The sequence below is a fragment of the Balearica regulorum genome, chromosome 22, assembly GCF_011004875.1.
Source record: "Balearica regulorum gibbericeps isolate bBalReg1 chromosome 22, bBalReg1.pri, whole genome shotgun sequence".
NCBI lineage: Eukaryota > Metazoa > Chordata > Aves > Gruiformes > Gruidae > Balearica > Balearica regulorum.
The window spans coordinates 4,019,159-4,032,259 of NC_046205.1; the positions used below are offsets into that span (position 1 = coordinate 4,019,159).

Here is a 13,101-nt window from a genome sequence, read left to right on the forward strand (position 1 = left end):
GGGCGTGGCTTGCGGCTAGGTAGGCGTGGCTTATCGCTACATGGGCGGGGTCTTCTGCCTCGTGGGCGTGACCGGCAGACGCAGAGGAGGATCTGCCGCCTCGTGGGCGGAGTCTGTCGCATTGTGGGCGGGGCGTACCGGCGTGGGGCGGGGCCTGCAGCCACCTGCGCCTGCGCACTGCGGAGCACTATCCACGCGTGCGTCCGCCATGTCGCCGCGGAACGGCCGCCGCACCGGAGCCCACCGGGCGCACTCGCTGGCCCGGCAATTGAAAACGAAGAGGCGCCGCCGAGACCTGGACGAGATCCACAAGGATCTACAGCCTGAGAACGCCGCCCGGCTGCTGCGGCAGGAGTTTGACCCCGACCTGCCGGGCTGTGCCCAGTTCTACTGCCTGCACTGCGCGTGCGTGGGCCGGGTCCTGCACCGGGGGGGGGGGGTCCCGGTCACGGGGGGAGACCCTGAGGGGGGCTGGTCCCGGGAGGGAGGTCCTGGCCCCGGGGGGGGAGGGGGGCTTGTCCTGGTCCCAGGGGGCCCCTGGGGGAGCTTGTCACGGTGCTGGGGGGGTCCCTGCCCCGTGGGGGGATTGTTCTGATCCCGGGGGGGCGTCCCTGGCCCCTGCGGGGGGGTTGTCATGGTCCCTGGCCCCTGGGGTGGGGGGTCTCTGACCCCTGGAGGCCTCATCCTGGTCCTGGGATGGACTCTGGCATCTGGGGGGAGCTTGTTCTGGTCTCAGGGGGGACCCTGGCCCTTGGGGGGGCTGGCCGCAGGGGTGCGGGGGGGCCTGGCCCCTCAGTAGGGCTCTCAGCCCCGATCCCATCTTGGGGGCCCCCTGATCTCTGGCCTTTTATCTCCCCCAGGCGCTACTTCGTGGACCTGACCAGCATGAAGGAGCATTTCAGGTCCAAGGTGCACAAGAAGAGGTAAGGGGGGGCCCGAGCGGGACCCCGAGCAGGCTGCGGCCCCCTGCCCCAACCCCTTCGGGGTGAGGGGGGTGCCAGTGTCAGTCCAGGGCCAGTCTTGTTTTGAGGAGCTGGGGTGGAAGGCTTCACCCTCCTCTCCGCCTTCCCCGCAGGCTGAAGCAGCTGCGAGAGGCACCGTACACGCAGGAGGAGGCAGAGCGTGCCGCCGGGATGGGCTCCTACATCCCCCCGAAGAAGGTGGAAGTGCAGACCCAGCCCCTCGAGGAAGTCGTCGAGATGGAGGCGTCCAGCTGAGCGTGGACTTGCAGGGCCGGGCGGCTCCGTAACGGCGTTTTTGTCCTCAGCTTTGTGAGAAAAACACGCCCCGGCGCAGCCTGCCAGCAAGCGAACGCACCGCTCCTCCGGGCAGCCCTCCTCGGCAGAACGCTAACGAGGAGTACTAACGAGGAGAAGGAGCCAGCGAGACCCCGGGTGCCCTCGCTGCGTGTCCCCCTTCTCGGGAAAGCGGACAAGCCGCTTGTTCCCTTAGCGCTGGCGTGACTGTACGCTCGTTTTTCTGCTTTTCGAGCAGTTTTAGGCCTCTCGCCTTGGGTCAGAGGTTGAGCCTGGTGAGTCACCCATTAAAATATGTCACCCAACAGGCCGGCGGTGTTGAGAGCTGTCTGTGAGCGTGACCCTGGCAGGAGGGCAAACGTCTCAGCGTTGTGTTCTTCCCGAGCGCTCCAAGGGGAATATTGCCAGCGTCCGTGCCAGCCCGGAGGAGCGGCCTTGTCCCAGTGCTCCTGCCCTGGCAGGGTGGTAAAGCTCCCTCTGTCCTCCAGGCAGGGGGTTCCCAGCCTACCGGTAGCAGATACGGGGCTGATTTTTGGGGGAATATGTGCTTGAATGGGCTCTTCGTCAAGCACTTGAGTCTGTAGCGAGCAGCTTGTTGTGCCGGCCCTGCGCCTTTGGGCTCGGTGTCCCCCAGGCAAGGACATTTTTAGGCTCCTGTCCCCTAAAACCCAACACCTGTAAGTGATTTCATCTTCCTGGAGGGCTGGGGCTGCGTGTGGCATGATCCAGCCTCCCCCCCCGTCACATCCACCAGCGTGATGCTGCTGTGATCCAGCTGGTGACGGTGACCCTGCCTGGCTCGGGGGACTTTGTGTGACAATGCCACCGCCCGCTGCTGCAAATTCCTGCAGAGTGGATCTGGCAGATGGAGCCCTGGCAGCAAAACCCTCGGGCCAGAGGTTCATCCCTCCTGCCGAGCCGGGAACGGGACGCTGGGCTGGAGCAGCAGAAAGGCAGCAGGACAACGCAGCTGTGCTCGCAGGAAAGGGTTTATTTCCATGCAGCTTGCCCAGATTTGTTCCCCCCTGCCCCAGCGAGATGGAGGCGACTAAATCTAGCTGTTAGCATCTCCTTAGGGGCAGGTCCGTGCTGCAGCTCTGCACCGGTTCGGTGGGTGCGAGGGCACCGGGAAGGTTGCAGACCCCATCCCAGCGGGATGCGCCTGCCCCAGGGACACGTCGCTGACTCTGTCACCCCATCTTCTCCCCCCCCACCCCCCCTTTGTTGCAGAGCCTGATCTGGTCCCAGCCATCCCTGCCACGTTACCTAACGGCGCTCGGCGCTGACCTCCTTTTGCAGGGCCGGGCTGGCTGCGGCCGCAGCACAGTCCCTGCGGAGATGGGGGGGGCTGCATGGCTGCCAGGGGGGTGCAAGGGGCCCCTGGACCCCTCTGCTTAGCGGGGGAGATGATGATGGACACGGTACCCAACTCCACCATCCGTCTGTCTGTCCGTTCAGCTTTTGGTCTTGTGGCCAGCTCCCGGTGTCTCGCAGTGGCCCGGTCGGGGGCTCAGCTGGCAGGTCTGGAGCCAGGAGGCGGCTTCTCGGTTCATCCCAGTCGTTGAACCGGCTCCCAAAAGCGGGGAGAGATGGGGGACAGACGTGTGTACCCCGGCCGCGGGGCATCGCACTGCCCAGGCGTGGAGGGAAGGGCTGGTTGTGGTGCAGATCAGCCGGAAAGGATCCGCATCCGGCAGCTCTGCTCAGGCGGGGGCCAGCGGGTGGAGGGGGACCCCAGCACCCCCATGGGGACAGGTCCCACGGCCCCGATGGCCCCCTCCTCACGGGTCCGGGGGGGCCTTGCTGGGGCTGGCCATCCTCCGGGCGCTGTAGAAGGAGAGGCAGAGCCCGGCGGCTGCCAGCAGCAGGGCCAGGGGGGTCAGCAGCCGTCCCCCCGGCTCAGCCCCCCGCCCCGCCGCCAGCTGCATCTGCAGGGGGAGAGAGGAGAGGAGAAGGGAGCGCTGCGAGACCCCGAGCCCCAAACCCCCTGGGGACAGGGACGGGGGACCCGTGGCCATGCCCTGAAGTCCCCATCACACCTGGCTGGGGTGTAAGGGTGATGGGGGCGGCTTTGTGACCCCTCTGGGGCGTCCAGGGGTGCTTTTGGGGTGCCCCGTGCAGCGCTTGCAGGGCTCCGCCAGCACCCCCCTCACTCCTAGCCTGGAGCCAGGATACGGCCAGGCACGGCTCCTGCGGCCGGCAGGCCGGGTGGGCAGCGCAGGCAGGGTCCCGGGGGTCTTCACGCGTTACCCCCCCACCCCGCTCGCCCCTTACCTGGAGCAGACGGAAGTATCCCGGGGTTAAGCGTCTCGGGCGGATAATCATGGTGCGGCAGGATCAGGCCCTGGGGGTCAACAGCAGCAGCAGCAAGGTTGGGTTCCCCCCACCCTGGGACCCCCACCCCGGTCACTGCGAGGGGGTCTGTGTCTGTCGCCCGCCTGCCGGCCCCGCAGCCCCCTCGGAAAAGGGCGGCACGCACCCGGCGAGCGCCGAGCAGCTGTCAGCCGCGATCAGCGCCCGCTGCTCCCCCAAGCGCACACGCCGGGGCGGGGGGAGACGGGCGGCGAGGCGCTGTCGGAGAGGGGGGAGGCCCAGCGCCAGCCCAGGGTAGATTTGGGGGAGCGAGAGAACCAGGCTCGGCAGGGGCAGCCCCTCCGCAGGCCTGTGCGTGGGTTGCCCCCTGCCTCAGTTTCCCCACCTGTGAAGGAGGGGGTGGGAATTGTGCCTGGGGGGGGGGGGTGTGACCTCCCCAAAATCCCGAGGTGGTGGGAAGGGGGTGGAGCAGGGGCTCCCCCCAGGCTTTCCCGGGGTTCTGCGGGGCCAAACCTCATGTCCACAGGGGACCCGGCTGCTGGGGGACACCCACTAGTGTCATGAGTTCTGTTGGGACTCAGCCCTCGCTGTGCGCAGTGGGTGGGGAGGGGACACCTCATCTCACGGCTGAGGGGAAACTGAGGCCGGGGGGTGGGCTCCCCGGGTGGGTGCCGTATCCCCGGGCAGGTGCCGTATTCCCCGGGAATTTCAGCAGCCATGCGTCACCGTCCAGCCGCTGACTCACCAGGGCGCGTCACAGGGCCTCACCCCATGAGGTTGTACTGGGCTGTACTGGGCCGTACTGGGCGGGCAGCCCCGGGTGCGGCGGGAGGCCATGGTGGGCGGCACACGGGCGTGCCGATGGGGCCGCCCGTCCCTGGGTCCCTGGCGCAGGTGAGCAGCCGCTCCCGCCGCCGGTTCCGGCCTGGCCGCCATGGAGCCCGTGGGTGCCTGGGGCCCCGCGCAAGCGGCCGCCTGGCTCCGAGGTGAGGTTCCCCCCCCCAATGCCGTGCCCCAGCTGCTCCCCACCTTATGGACACCCCGCTGCCAACCCTGGGGTGGGAGTCTGGAGTGGCTTGTCCCCCGTTTAGGGACACGCAGGTGGCATGGTGTGGCTGGGGGGGGGTGGCAGCCCTTTCCCGACCCTCACCCCTCGTCCCTGGGGGGATCAGTCCCTGGATCCGGTCGGGGGTGGGGTGGAGGTCTGGCCATCCCCGCCATCTGAGACCCAGCGAACTCGTTGCATGCAGAGTGCCCTCCCTGCAGGCAGGCGTCACCCCCCCCGGGGGGGGGGAATCACCCAGTGAGGGGCGAGTGGGGACACCGGCAGGGGGGTGCTGGGCCCCCCGCGGTGTTTGGCTGGCACTATGGCAGGGCTTTGGGCAGGGCTGGACGCGGCGGTGCAGGGGTACCCCTTCGAGGCCTGGGGGCTGGCGGGGCCTGACCTGCTGGGGCTGTCGGCGGGGGCCCTGGAGGCGCTGGGCGTGTGGCGCCTGGGGCACCAGGAGCTGCTGCTGGAGGCCGTGGAGCAGCTCCGCGCCCTGGTGAGTGCCGGCACCCATGGGTGCTGCAGGGATCCCATGGCGGGAGGGGGGATGTGGGGGCACCCTGGGCTGGGTGGAGGGGGGATGCTGGGGCACCCTGGGCTGGATGGGGGGTTTGGGGGGGGGGGGGGAGGCATGGGGGCACCCTGGGCTGGAGCGGGAGGATGCGGAGGCACCCTGAGCTGGGTGGAGGTGGGATTCGGGGGCACCCACGGTTGGGTGAAGGTGGGGATGTGGAGGCACCCCGGAGACCCCCGCTGCCCTCCGGTCCTCCGGCGGCTGTGTGTCCCCCCCCCAGGACGCAGGGCTGGCGAGCACCAGCCTGCGGACGCTGACGGAGAGGCTGCGGGAGCTGGCACAGGGCATCCAGGGCCTGGTGCTGGGGGGGCCGCCGGCGGGGGCTGCCCCCCGGCCACCCCCCCTCGCCCTCCTGGCCCGAGTCGTCGACCTGGTCGGGGCCGCCAAGGGGCTCTTCTCCTGGCTCAACAGGTCCGGGGTGGGTGGGGGCACCCGTGGGTGCTGGGTGCCCCCTGAACCTGGGACTGAGCTCTCTGCCCCCCTCTCCCCCCCCCTCGCAGGTACCTCTTCTCCACCCTCAACGACTTTTCGGCCAGCAGGGACATTGTCCTGCTCTGCACCCAGCTGGCGGACACACTGGAGGAGGTGGGTGCCCAGGGTGGCCACGCTGCCCCGAGGCCATGGTGATGGGCACGGTGTTGGGCGGGAAGCCAGCCGTCCACTCTCCTGTTCCCCCACAGCTCCGCCTGCTGTAGCAGGGGGGGGCTAGAGCTGGGGTGAGGGGGGATGTGGTATGGGGGGGGAGTTCCCCAGGGGGTCCCTCCGGCTGGAACCGAGGGGGGCTGAACCATCCTGTCCCGCTCAGCCCCCTGTCTTGTCCCCCCAGGACTGCCCCGCGGCCGAGAGGGATGGCCGGATCCTGCGGATCGTAAGTGCTGGGTGAGGAGAGGGTGGCAGGCACGGGGGGGGTCCGGTGCTGCCAGGGCCCCCCCTCAGCCCCCCGCTGTCACCCGCAGTGCCAGCACATCGTGGGCATCTGCGAGAGCATCGTGGGCTGCAGCCCCCCGGCGCTGCTGGACTGCAGGGCTGTGCTGCAGCGTGTAGGGCTGGCACTGCCCCCCGGCCCGCGAGGCAGCCCCCCGAGGTCCCCCAACACCCCGACGCTGCCGTCTGGCCTGTGGGGGAGCCCCCCAAAATCCCCTGACACCCCGACGCTGCCCCCGAGCCTGTGGGGGAGCCCCCCGATGTCCCCTGACACCCCAATGCTGCCCTCTGAGCCCCTGGGGAGCTCCCTGCTGCTCCCCACCACCCTGCTGGTGAGTCCCCGGTGACCCCACTACCCCAGGACCCCCCTGACACCCCCTGCACCCCACTCACACCTCCCTCCCATCTCCCCCAGGGCCTTGAGATCACCTCCACCAGTTCCTGCCTGCACTTTGTGTCCGCAGCCACCTCAGAGGTGAGTGGGGGGGCCGTCTCCCCAGGTCTGTCACTTCCCCCTTTGCCACCCTGTCCCCCAATCACCCCCTTTTCGTGCCTGCTGTGGGGAATACCACCCGCCCCAACTGCGACATGTCTGGCCGGATCCTGCGAGCCTCTTAGGAGCCTGATCCGCCCCCGACCCAGAGCTGGGGGTGGCTGCCTGCTGCTGAGACCGTGCAACTCGTCTCATGAGTGAGCACAGCCTGGGCCATGGTGGGAGCCCCCCTCTGCTCCCCGATCCCACCAGCGGCTCCAGCTGATGCTGCGCAAGGTCAGGCCGCAGGTTAATGTTTACCCCCCCCCCGCCCCGAGTCCGTCCCGTCCCCCCCCGTGTCCCCCCCCCGGTTCTCCCCAGCCGGGAGAGCTGCTGAGCGCGGATCAGCTGGGGGGCTGGGCACCCCGCTCCCACCCTGCCTCTGCCCCAGGCCCTGGCTGCCCACGGGGGCCGTATCCTGCCTGGAGATGAGATCGTGCAGGTCAACGAGCAGGTCGTGGTGAGTTGGGGGGACGGGGGGCTCGGCTTTGGCGATGAAATCGTGGCCAGGGAACCCCCAGCGTGGCGGGGGGGCTGCAGGGCTGGGGGCATGTGGGGACATGGGACGTGCAGCTGGGAGGATTTGGTGGAGGGACGCGGGAGCTGTGATCTGCAGAATGCAGGAGCTATGGCTGAGAAAGGTCTGGGGGATGCAGGAGCCACTGCTGGGGGGGGGGGCTTGGGGGGTTGGGGGGTGCGGGAGCTGCAGCAGGACAGGACCTGGGGGGTGCAGCAGCCGGGGGGGGGTGTTGGGGGATGCGGGAGCTGCTGCAGAGGAGGATCTGGGGGACGTGGGGGCTGGGGCTGGGGAAATGTGCAGGGGACAGGAGCCACGACCGAGGAGATACGGGGGGGGGGGGGGTGTCTGTGGCCAGGGAGGATGTGGGGAACACAGGAGCTGCAGCCAGGGAGCATTTTGGGGATGGGGGTGCAATGGGGCTGGGAGGGGACACGGGGCTGGGCAGCCGTGGGGCTGGGGCCACGTCCCACGCCTCACCAGGGGGTCTGCAGGTGGGTTGGACACGTGTCAACCTGGCGAAGAAGCTGCTGGAGAAGGCGAGCGGGGTGACTCTGGTGCTGAAGAAGATCCCCCTCGATCTGCCCAGGTCGTCTGCCTCTCCCGGGCAGCAGGTGAGCGATCCCAGTGCTCCCAGTACAACCCCAGTGCCACACTGGGCTGTGCTGGGAACTAGGCAAGGATGCTTGGAGCCGGGCATCTTCCACCGCGTTGGTGGTCCCTGAAGTGCTGGGGGACCGTGGTGGGATGTGGGCTGGTCCTGACGCTCCATCCACAGCTCCCGGGAGCCTTTTCGGATGCTGCAGATCCCCCCGGGGCCAGGAACAGCGAGTGCCCAGGCAGCCCCGTGTCCCTGACCTCCAGGTGAGCCCCGACCCTGTGCCCTGACACCCCAACACCCTCAACCCAGCCAGCGGAGGCATTTGGGTGCACCCGAGGCCCCTTCCCAGCTCTTTCGGGGAGCGAGGTGCCAGCAGCTGCCTGCAAGCGGCCCGGGAAGCTGCCAGTAGTCTTAAGGAACAAAAAAAAACCCTGACTGTGTTTGTAATTCATTCACTTGGTAACGTTTTCATGGGGTTGAAACTATATTTAGACATGACCCTTCTCCTCTCCCGGAATGGAAAGGCGTGCGCAGAGCCGGTGGCAGCGCAGGCGAGCTGGGCAGGAGCCGTTGGGCTGGACTCAGACCCCCACGGGGGGACACAGAGGCCGGTGGAGCCGGTGCTGAGCCACCGCTGCCACGTCGCCTCCAGTCCCGCTCCTCCTTGGGCAGGGAGAACCGCCGGTGCCCGAGCGAGCGCAGAGCCAGCCAGAGCCCGATAGCGGGACCCCCGCGGCGGTCCAAGGGGGTTTTCGGCTCAGGGATCCCTTCTCCCCCTCAGCGCTGCTGCCGACTTGGACTCGGGGCCAGACTCGGCGCCAGACGTCGTCACCGACGAAGAGGACAGAGAGGACGAGTGGGACTTGAGGCTGCTCGGGGCGGACGTGGAGGAGCTGCCAGGGCTGCCTGGCCACGGTAGGAGGGGAGCAGAGGGGGTGTCTGAGGACGGAGCTGTTTCTCCCCCGGGATGGGAGGCTGCAGCCACGCTCTGTGTTTGCAGGTGCGGAGGAGGAGGCGGCGTGGGATGGTGGCACCCCGCTGGGCACCACGAGCTCCCCGGGCACCCTTGCTGCCGCCGGACCCTGCACCGCAGAGCTCAGCCCCACGGCAGCCCCCGCCGCGGGGGCTGGGGGCGTAGAGTCTGGCCAGCTCCCTGGGGAGGTGAGAGTGGGTGGGAGAGGAGTGCCGAGCCCCGGGGGGGACACGCTGGACTTCATGTCCCACCTGAGCCGGGAGGCAAAACGTCCGTGCCCGGGTGGGTTCCCCTCTGAGCTCACTGCTGCGGGGGTGTGCCAGCTCGGGGGGGGTTCCCTAAGGAGCTGGGGGTGCTGCTGAGGAGGGGCTCAACTCATGCTACGCTGCCCTCGCCCCCCTGCACCACCCCTCACTGCTCATCTCTGTCTCCCTGTCCAGGGCAGCCCCCAGACGGGACGCAGATCAAAAGGTGAGAGGGACCCTGCCGGGGCTGGGGCAAACGGGTTTGGGGGCCCTCCTGGGCTCTCCCCCCGCTCCCTCCTCCCTGCTCCTGACCTCCCCTTCCAACGCTGCGGCCGGCAGGAGTGGCGACCAGGCTGAGCCGCCGGCGGGTCTCGTGCCGGGACCTGGGCCGGGTGGACTGCGATGGCTGGCTCTTGAAGAAGAAGGACCACGTGGGCTTCATGGCTCAGAAGTGGAAGCGGTGCTGGTTTGTGCTGAAGGGCCACACGCTCTACTGGTACCACCACCCCAACGTGAGTGGGGACGCCGGGTGTCCTCAGTCCCCACCTGGGGCAGCCGGGGCAGGCAGTGAACGTGGCTGTTTCTCCCTCGCAGGATGAGAAGGCTGCAGGTCTCATCAACGTGGCCACCTACGACCTGGAAAGCACGAGGGAGCAGAAGAAGAAATAGTGAGTGGGGTCTGTCTCACCGTGGACCTCCCAGTTGACGATGGAGGGGAGGATGCTGTCCCGAGGGCGCTGGGTACCACCTGCACATCCCTGCGGTGATGGTGGGGTCCCCACAGGGCTGGCAGGGTCCCTGCAGTGCTGGCAGGACCAGCTGCCATGCAATACGGGAGCCCATGCTCTGAGGAAGACGTGCATTGCGCTACCGGTGTTATCGGGGCCTGGGCTGGGTCAGGACGGGTGGGCTGCGGCACAGGGGAGGCTGGACGGGGGCTCGGGGCTGGCTCCAGTGTTGGGTAGCCCCAGCAGCGAAGGCTTGTCCTCCTCCAGCGTGTTCCAGCTCTCCCATCAGAAGTACAAGCCCTTCATCTTTGCCGCAGAAACGCTGGCTGATTTGAGCATGTGAGTAACGCACCAGCCAGCAACACCCCGCGCCGGTCCCACCACACCAAGCTGGCCATGACCCTCTGTCTGTCCGTCCATCCGTCCTTTCCCCAGGTGGGTCAGTCACCTGGTGACAGCCAAAACGAAGTACGCGCTGGCCCACCAGTCGGTCCCAGACAGGGAGGAAGGTAACGGGCCCTTCCCGGGGTGGGAGATGGGGTTGGTTCCCCCGCAGGAGATGGGGACCCCGTGGGGAGCTGCAGTTCCCGGTGGGGCAGCCGTGCCTGGTGCTACAGCCCCTGCGTGGCACCGCTGGGAGCTTTGCCCATGATTCGGGGACAATATGAGAAAGGGTCCCTGAGGGGAGGGCTGGGGGGGGCAGCCCAGGGCTTCCCGCTCCCTCTGCTCCCACCGTTCTCCCCCCGTGGCCTCCAGACTGCTACAGTGAGACAGAAGCTGAGGACCCCGACGACGAGTCCCCCAGGCACGGATGCGACTCGGTGAGTGGCCCTAGGGGGCATCCCGGGGAGGGGATGGAGGATCCTCGTCTCACCTCCCGCCTGTCTCTCCCTCAGTCAAAGAAGAGGCTGCAAAATGCCCCAGAGAAAGCCCAGCTCTTCCTGGCCGGTGGCGAGCCCAGCAGCACAGCCAGCAGCCCCCAGGGCAGTCCCCGGCCCTGCTCACCCATGGGTAGGTGCTGGGGGGGGCGTGTGTGTGTTACATTTGTCACCCTGCCACCTTGTATGCACCCCTTAATTGAAGTTAGGGCCACCCTTTTGGATGTGTGCACGCTGTGGGGGGGGGGGGTAACTTGCATTGGTTTGAGTGCGAAGCATGTGGTGTCTTGGGATGCTCTTGGGGCAGGGTCGTGTGCAGGGGCAGCCCCATGGGGTTTGGGGGCTGCCCTCCTGCTATGGTGCCCCCCTCTCCTCACCCAGACCCCGCCGGGGAGGATCTTGAGTGCCTGATGCAGTGCCTGAAGCAGGGGGGGGTGTCCCTCATCGGGCGGCAGCGGTTTCTGACGCAGGAGCAGTGCCACAAGTCCTTCATCCGGCGTAACAAGAACCCCCACATCAACGAGAAGGTGCACGCAGTGCGAGCCCTGCAGAGCACGCTCAAGGTGGGAGCCGGCAGCACCCTGACCCCCCCCCCTCCCCAAAGCCCCCTGCCCAAGCGCAGCCACCCCAAAACATGCCCTTCCTCTCGGCAGGCGAAGCTGGCAGAGCTGCAGGCCCTGGAGCAGCTGCTCAGCGACACCGCGCTCACCTCCGAGAAGTTCACGTGCTGGAAGGAAGAGCACCCGGAGCTGTACCAGGAGCTGCGGGAGTGGTGGGCAGGGCAGCAGGGTCAGGACCCCGATGGGGGGCTCGGAGCCAAGCACAATCCCCCCGAAGAGGCAGCTGAACCCTGACACCCCACCGGGACTTCTCTGGCACGAATCGTTGCCGATAAAAATCACGGTGCTGTGGAAGCAAAGCGGATGCTCTGCCTGTGCTGGGGGCACAGGGATATTGATGACATCGATGATATCGATGACACTTTTGAAGGCTCAGCCCTCAGCGAGGACTTGCCGCAGGACAAGTGTTTTCTGCTACATCCCCCTTCCCTGGGGCGGGACGTTGCAGTGACAGTCTTGCTTTTTTCAAGGACGTTTTGCCTTGGCTGCGCGCTAGCAAGGGGGGGCTTTTTCCTGGAAGGTGCCCCCGCCGCGCACACCGGTGCGGTGCCGCCAGCCAGCCCGGTCAGGGTCTCTTCTACTGTACATAAAACTGTGTCGAGGAGGGCTGATTGTGCCGCGGTTTTTCTTGGGGTTGAAATGTCCCTGCGACAGCCATGTGCCACCATCCTCGAGGGATTGTGGCAGCTCGCTGTGCCCTGCTCTCCTCTCCCCCTGGGCTGCACCAGCCTGGCTCAGGGGCAAAGGCACCCACCACCCATGGGGGGGGTGGCTGGGGTGCTCTGGGGGTTTGCACAGCTCACAAGGGGCAAGGGGAGAGTGCAGGGCAGGAGGGGGAAGGAGATGTAGTCAGCCTGGAAATGGTGGAATCCTGCTCCTCCCTGTGCCACCCAGCCCCTTACAGACAGATGTGCTACAGCTGGGTATGGGGACGCTCTTTATTTGGCTGCAGAGGCTAACCTGCCTAAAGATTAAGGCACAATCAAGTAACAGGCAAGAAAGTATCGACACCAGCTTGCTTTTAAGTGAAAAATTACCGATAAGGAGGTAAGATGGGGAATAGACCCACCTCGTCCACCCAGTGAGAGTCCAAGGGACATCCAGGAGCACAGGACGGCCGTGGCGGGAGGCTGAGGAGCTGCCATCACCCCGCAGCGAGCGGCACTGTCCCATGACGCTCACGGCAGGAACCAGTCTGTCCCAGCGCCTCAATAATCCACCTCGTAAGGGGCAGCAGCCGGCCCCGCAACAAACCCCCTCTTCCTGCAGGAGCTGGTGGCCAGGCAGACACCAGCCAGCACCTCCGCCCCTCCGCCGCTCCAGCCCAGGTAGAGACACGTTCCCAGGTGGAAGCGGTCTGCCGGGGGGGTCTGTGGGCTGGCCAAGGCCTGCAGCACCCGATGAGCCACGTAGGAAGCGGCACCCAGGTACACGGCACCCGCCAGCATCAGCAGGAGCCCGGCAGCGACCACCAGGTTGGGGCGCGGCGAGGGGGCCCACCACCGTGCCCCCAGCACGGCCAGGGCGTACGCCAGGGCCCCCAGCAGCACCGAGCCCACAGCGGCCGCTCTCAGCACCTGCACGGGCCAGAAACGGGCCGTGTCCTCCGGGAGGGCGAGACAGGCTGGGCCCAGCTGGGCGAGCTCCTCCACGCAGCTCTCCCAGAGGCCATCGCTGAAGAAGAGGTCAGGGGGGTAGCCGGGCCGCTCGGGCAGCTCTCGCCACCGTGGGGTGGCCGTGGCCGCCAAGAGCAGCACCCAGCCCGCGGGGGCCAGCGCCAGACCCCACACCAGGGAGAGGGTCCCCATTGCCGGTGAGGCCTCGCTGCCGGCGGTGCCGCTGCTCCAGCCGGGGCTGGCCCTGCCTGTGGAGCCGGGGAGGGAAGGTGACCC

At 67.7% G+C, this 13,101-nt stretch overlaps 3 protein-coding genes across 5 annotated transcripts; 2 read left to right on the forward strand and 1 right to left on the reverse strand.

The window, feature by feature from the left end:
- Positions 1 to 163: 163 nt before the first annotated feature.
- Positions 164 to 1,564, forward strand: ZNF593 (zinc finger protein 593). Its single transcript, XM_075773944.1, has 3 exons — positions 164 to 405; positions 861 to 923; positions 1,076 to 1,564. Exons 1-3 carry the CDS (start codon positions 209 to 211, stop codon positions 1,215 to 1,217), a joined length of 402 nt encoding a protein of 133 aa, XP_075630059.1. The 5' UTR covers positions 164 to 208; the 3' UTR covers positions 1,218 to 1,564.
- A 2,784-nt stretch (positions 1,565 to 4,348) lies between these two features.
- Positions 4,349 to 11,815, forward strand: CNKSR1 (connector enhancer of kinase suppressor of Ras 1). 3 transcript variants are annotated; one of them, XM_075773912.1, is made up of 21 exons: positions 4,349 to 4,555; positions 4,956 to 5,113; positions 5,412 to 5,602; positions 5,692 to 5,776; positions 6,018 to 6,059; positions 6,148 to 6,447; positions 6,531 to 6,590; positions 7,039 to 7,107; positions 7,659 to 7,778; positions 7,943 to 8,028; positions 8,547 to 8,680; positions 8,766 to 8,926; positions 9,179 to 9,209; positions 9,323 to 9,495; positions 9,578 to 9,651; positions 9,979 to 10,050; positions 10,147 to 10,220; positions 10,468 to 10,532; positions 10,608 to 10,722; positions 10,971 to 11,152; positions 11,243 to 11,815. In XM_075773912.1, exons 1-21 carry the CDS (start codon positions 4,504 to 4,506, stop codon positions 11,441 to 11,443), a joined length of 2,445 nt encoding a protein of 814 aa, XP_075630027.1. In that variant the 5' UTR covers positions 4,349 to 4,503; the 3' UTR covers positions 11,444 to 11,815. The 3 variants fall into 3 exon arrangements, with proteins under 3 accessions (XP_075630027.1, XP_075630029.1, XP_075630028.1); XM_075773914.1 differs by lacking the exons at positions 5,412 to 5,602; positions 5,692 to 5,776 and having other exon boundaries at positions 4,350 to 4,555; XM_075773913.1 differs by lacking the exons at positions 4,956 to 5,113; positions 5,692 to 5,776 and having other exon boundaries at positions 4,350 to 4,555.
- Positions 11,816 to 12,417: 602 nt separating this feature from the next.
- Positions 12,418 to 13,017, reverse strand: LOC142604858 (claudin-19-like). Its single transcript, XM_075774278.1, has one exon. The coding sequence runs from the start codon at positions 13,015 to 13,017 to the stop codon at positions 12,418 to 12,420; it is 600 nt and encodes a 199-aa protein (XP_075630393.1).
- Between the last annotated feature and the right edge of the window lie 84 nt (positions 13,018 to 13,101).

Excerpts from the sequence above, each read along its gene's own strand:
- ZNF593 (XM_075773944.1), top strand. The coding sequence starts at position 209 with ATGTCGCCGCGGAACGGCCGCCGCACCGGAGCCCACCGGGCGCACTCG. Across the intron at positions 406-860 it reads TTCTACTGCCTGCACTGCGC|GCGCTACTTCGTGGACCTGA; the intron begins GTGCGTGGGCCG and ends TATCTCCCCCAG. Across the intron at positions 924-1,075 it reads TCCAAGGTGCACAAGAAGAG|GCTGAAGCAGCTGCGAGAGG; the intron begins GTAAGGGGGGGC and ends CCTTCCCCGCAG.
- CNKSR1 (XM_075773912.1), top strand. The coding sequence starts at position 4,504 with ATGGAGCCCGTGGGTGCCTGGGGCCCCGCGCAAGCGGCCGCCTGGCTC. Across the intron at positions 10,533-10,607 it reads CCAGGCACGGATGCGACTCG|TCAAAGAAGAGGCTGCAAAA; the intron begins GTGAGTGGCCCT and ends TCTCTCCCTCAG. Across the intron at positions 11,153-11,242 it reads CCCTGCAGAGCACGCTCAAG|GCGAAGCTGGCAGAGCTGCA; the intron begins GTGGGAGCCGGC and ends TCCTCTCGGCAG.
- LOC142604858 (XM_075774278.1), bottom strand. The coding sequence starts at position 13,017 with ATGGGGACCCTCTCCCTGGTGTGGGGTCTGGCGCTGGCCCCCGCGGGC.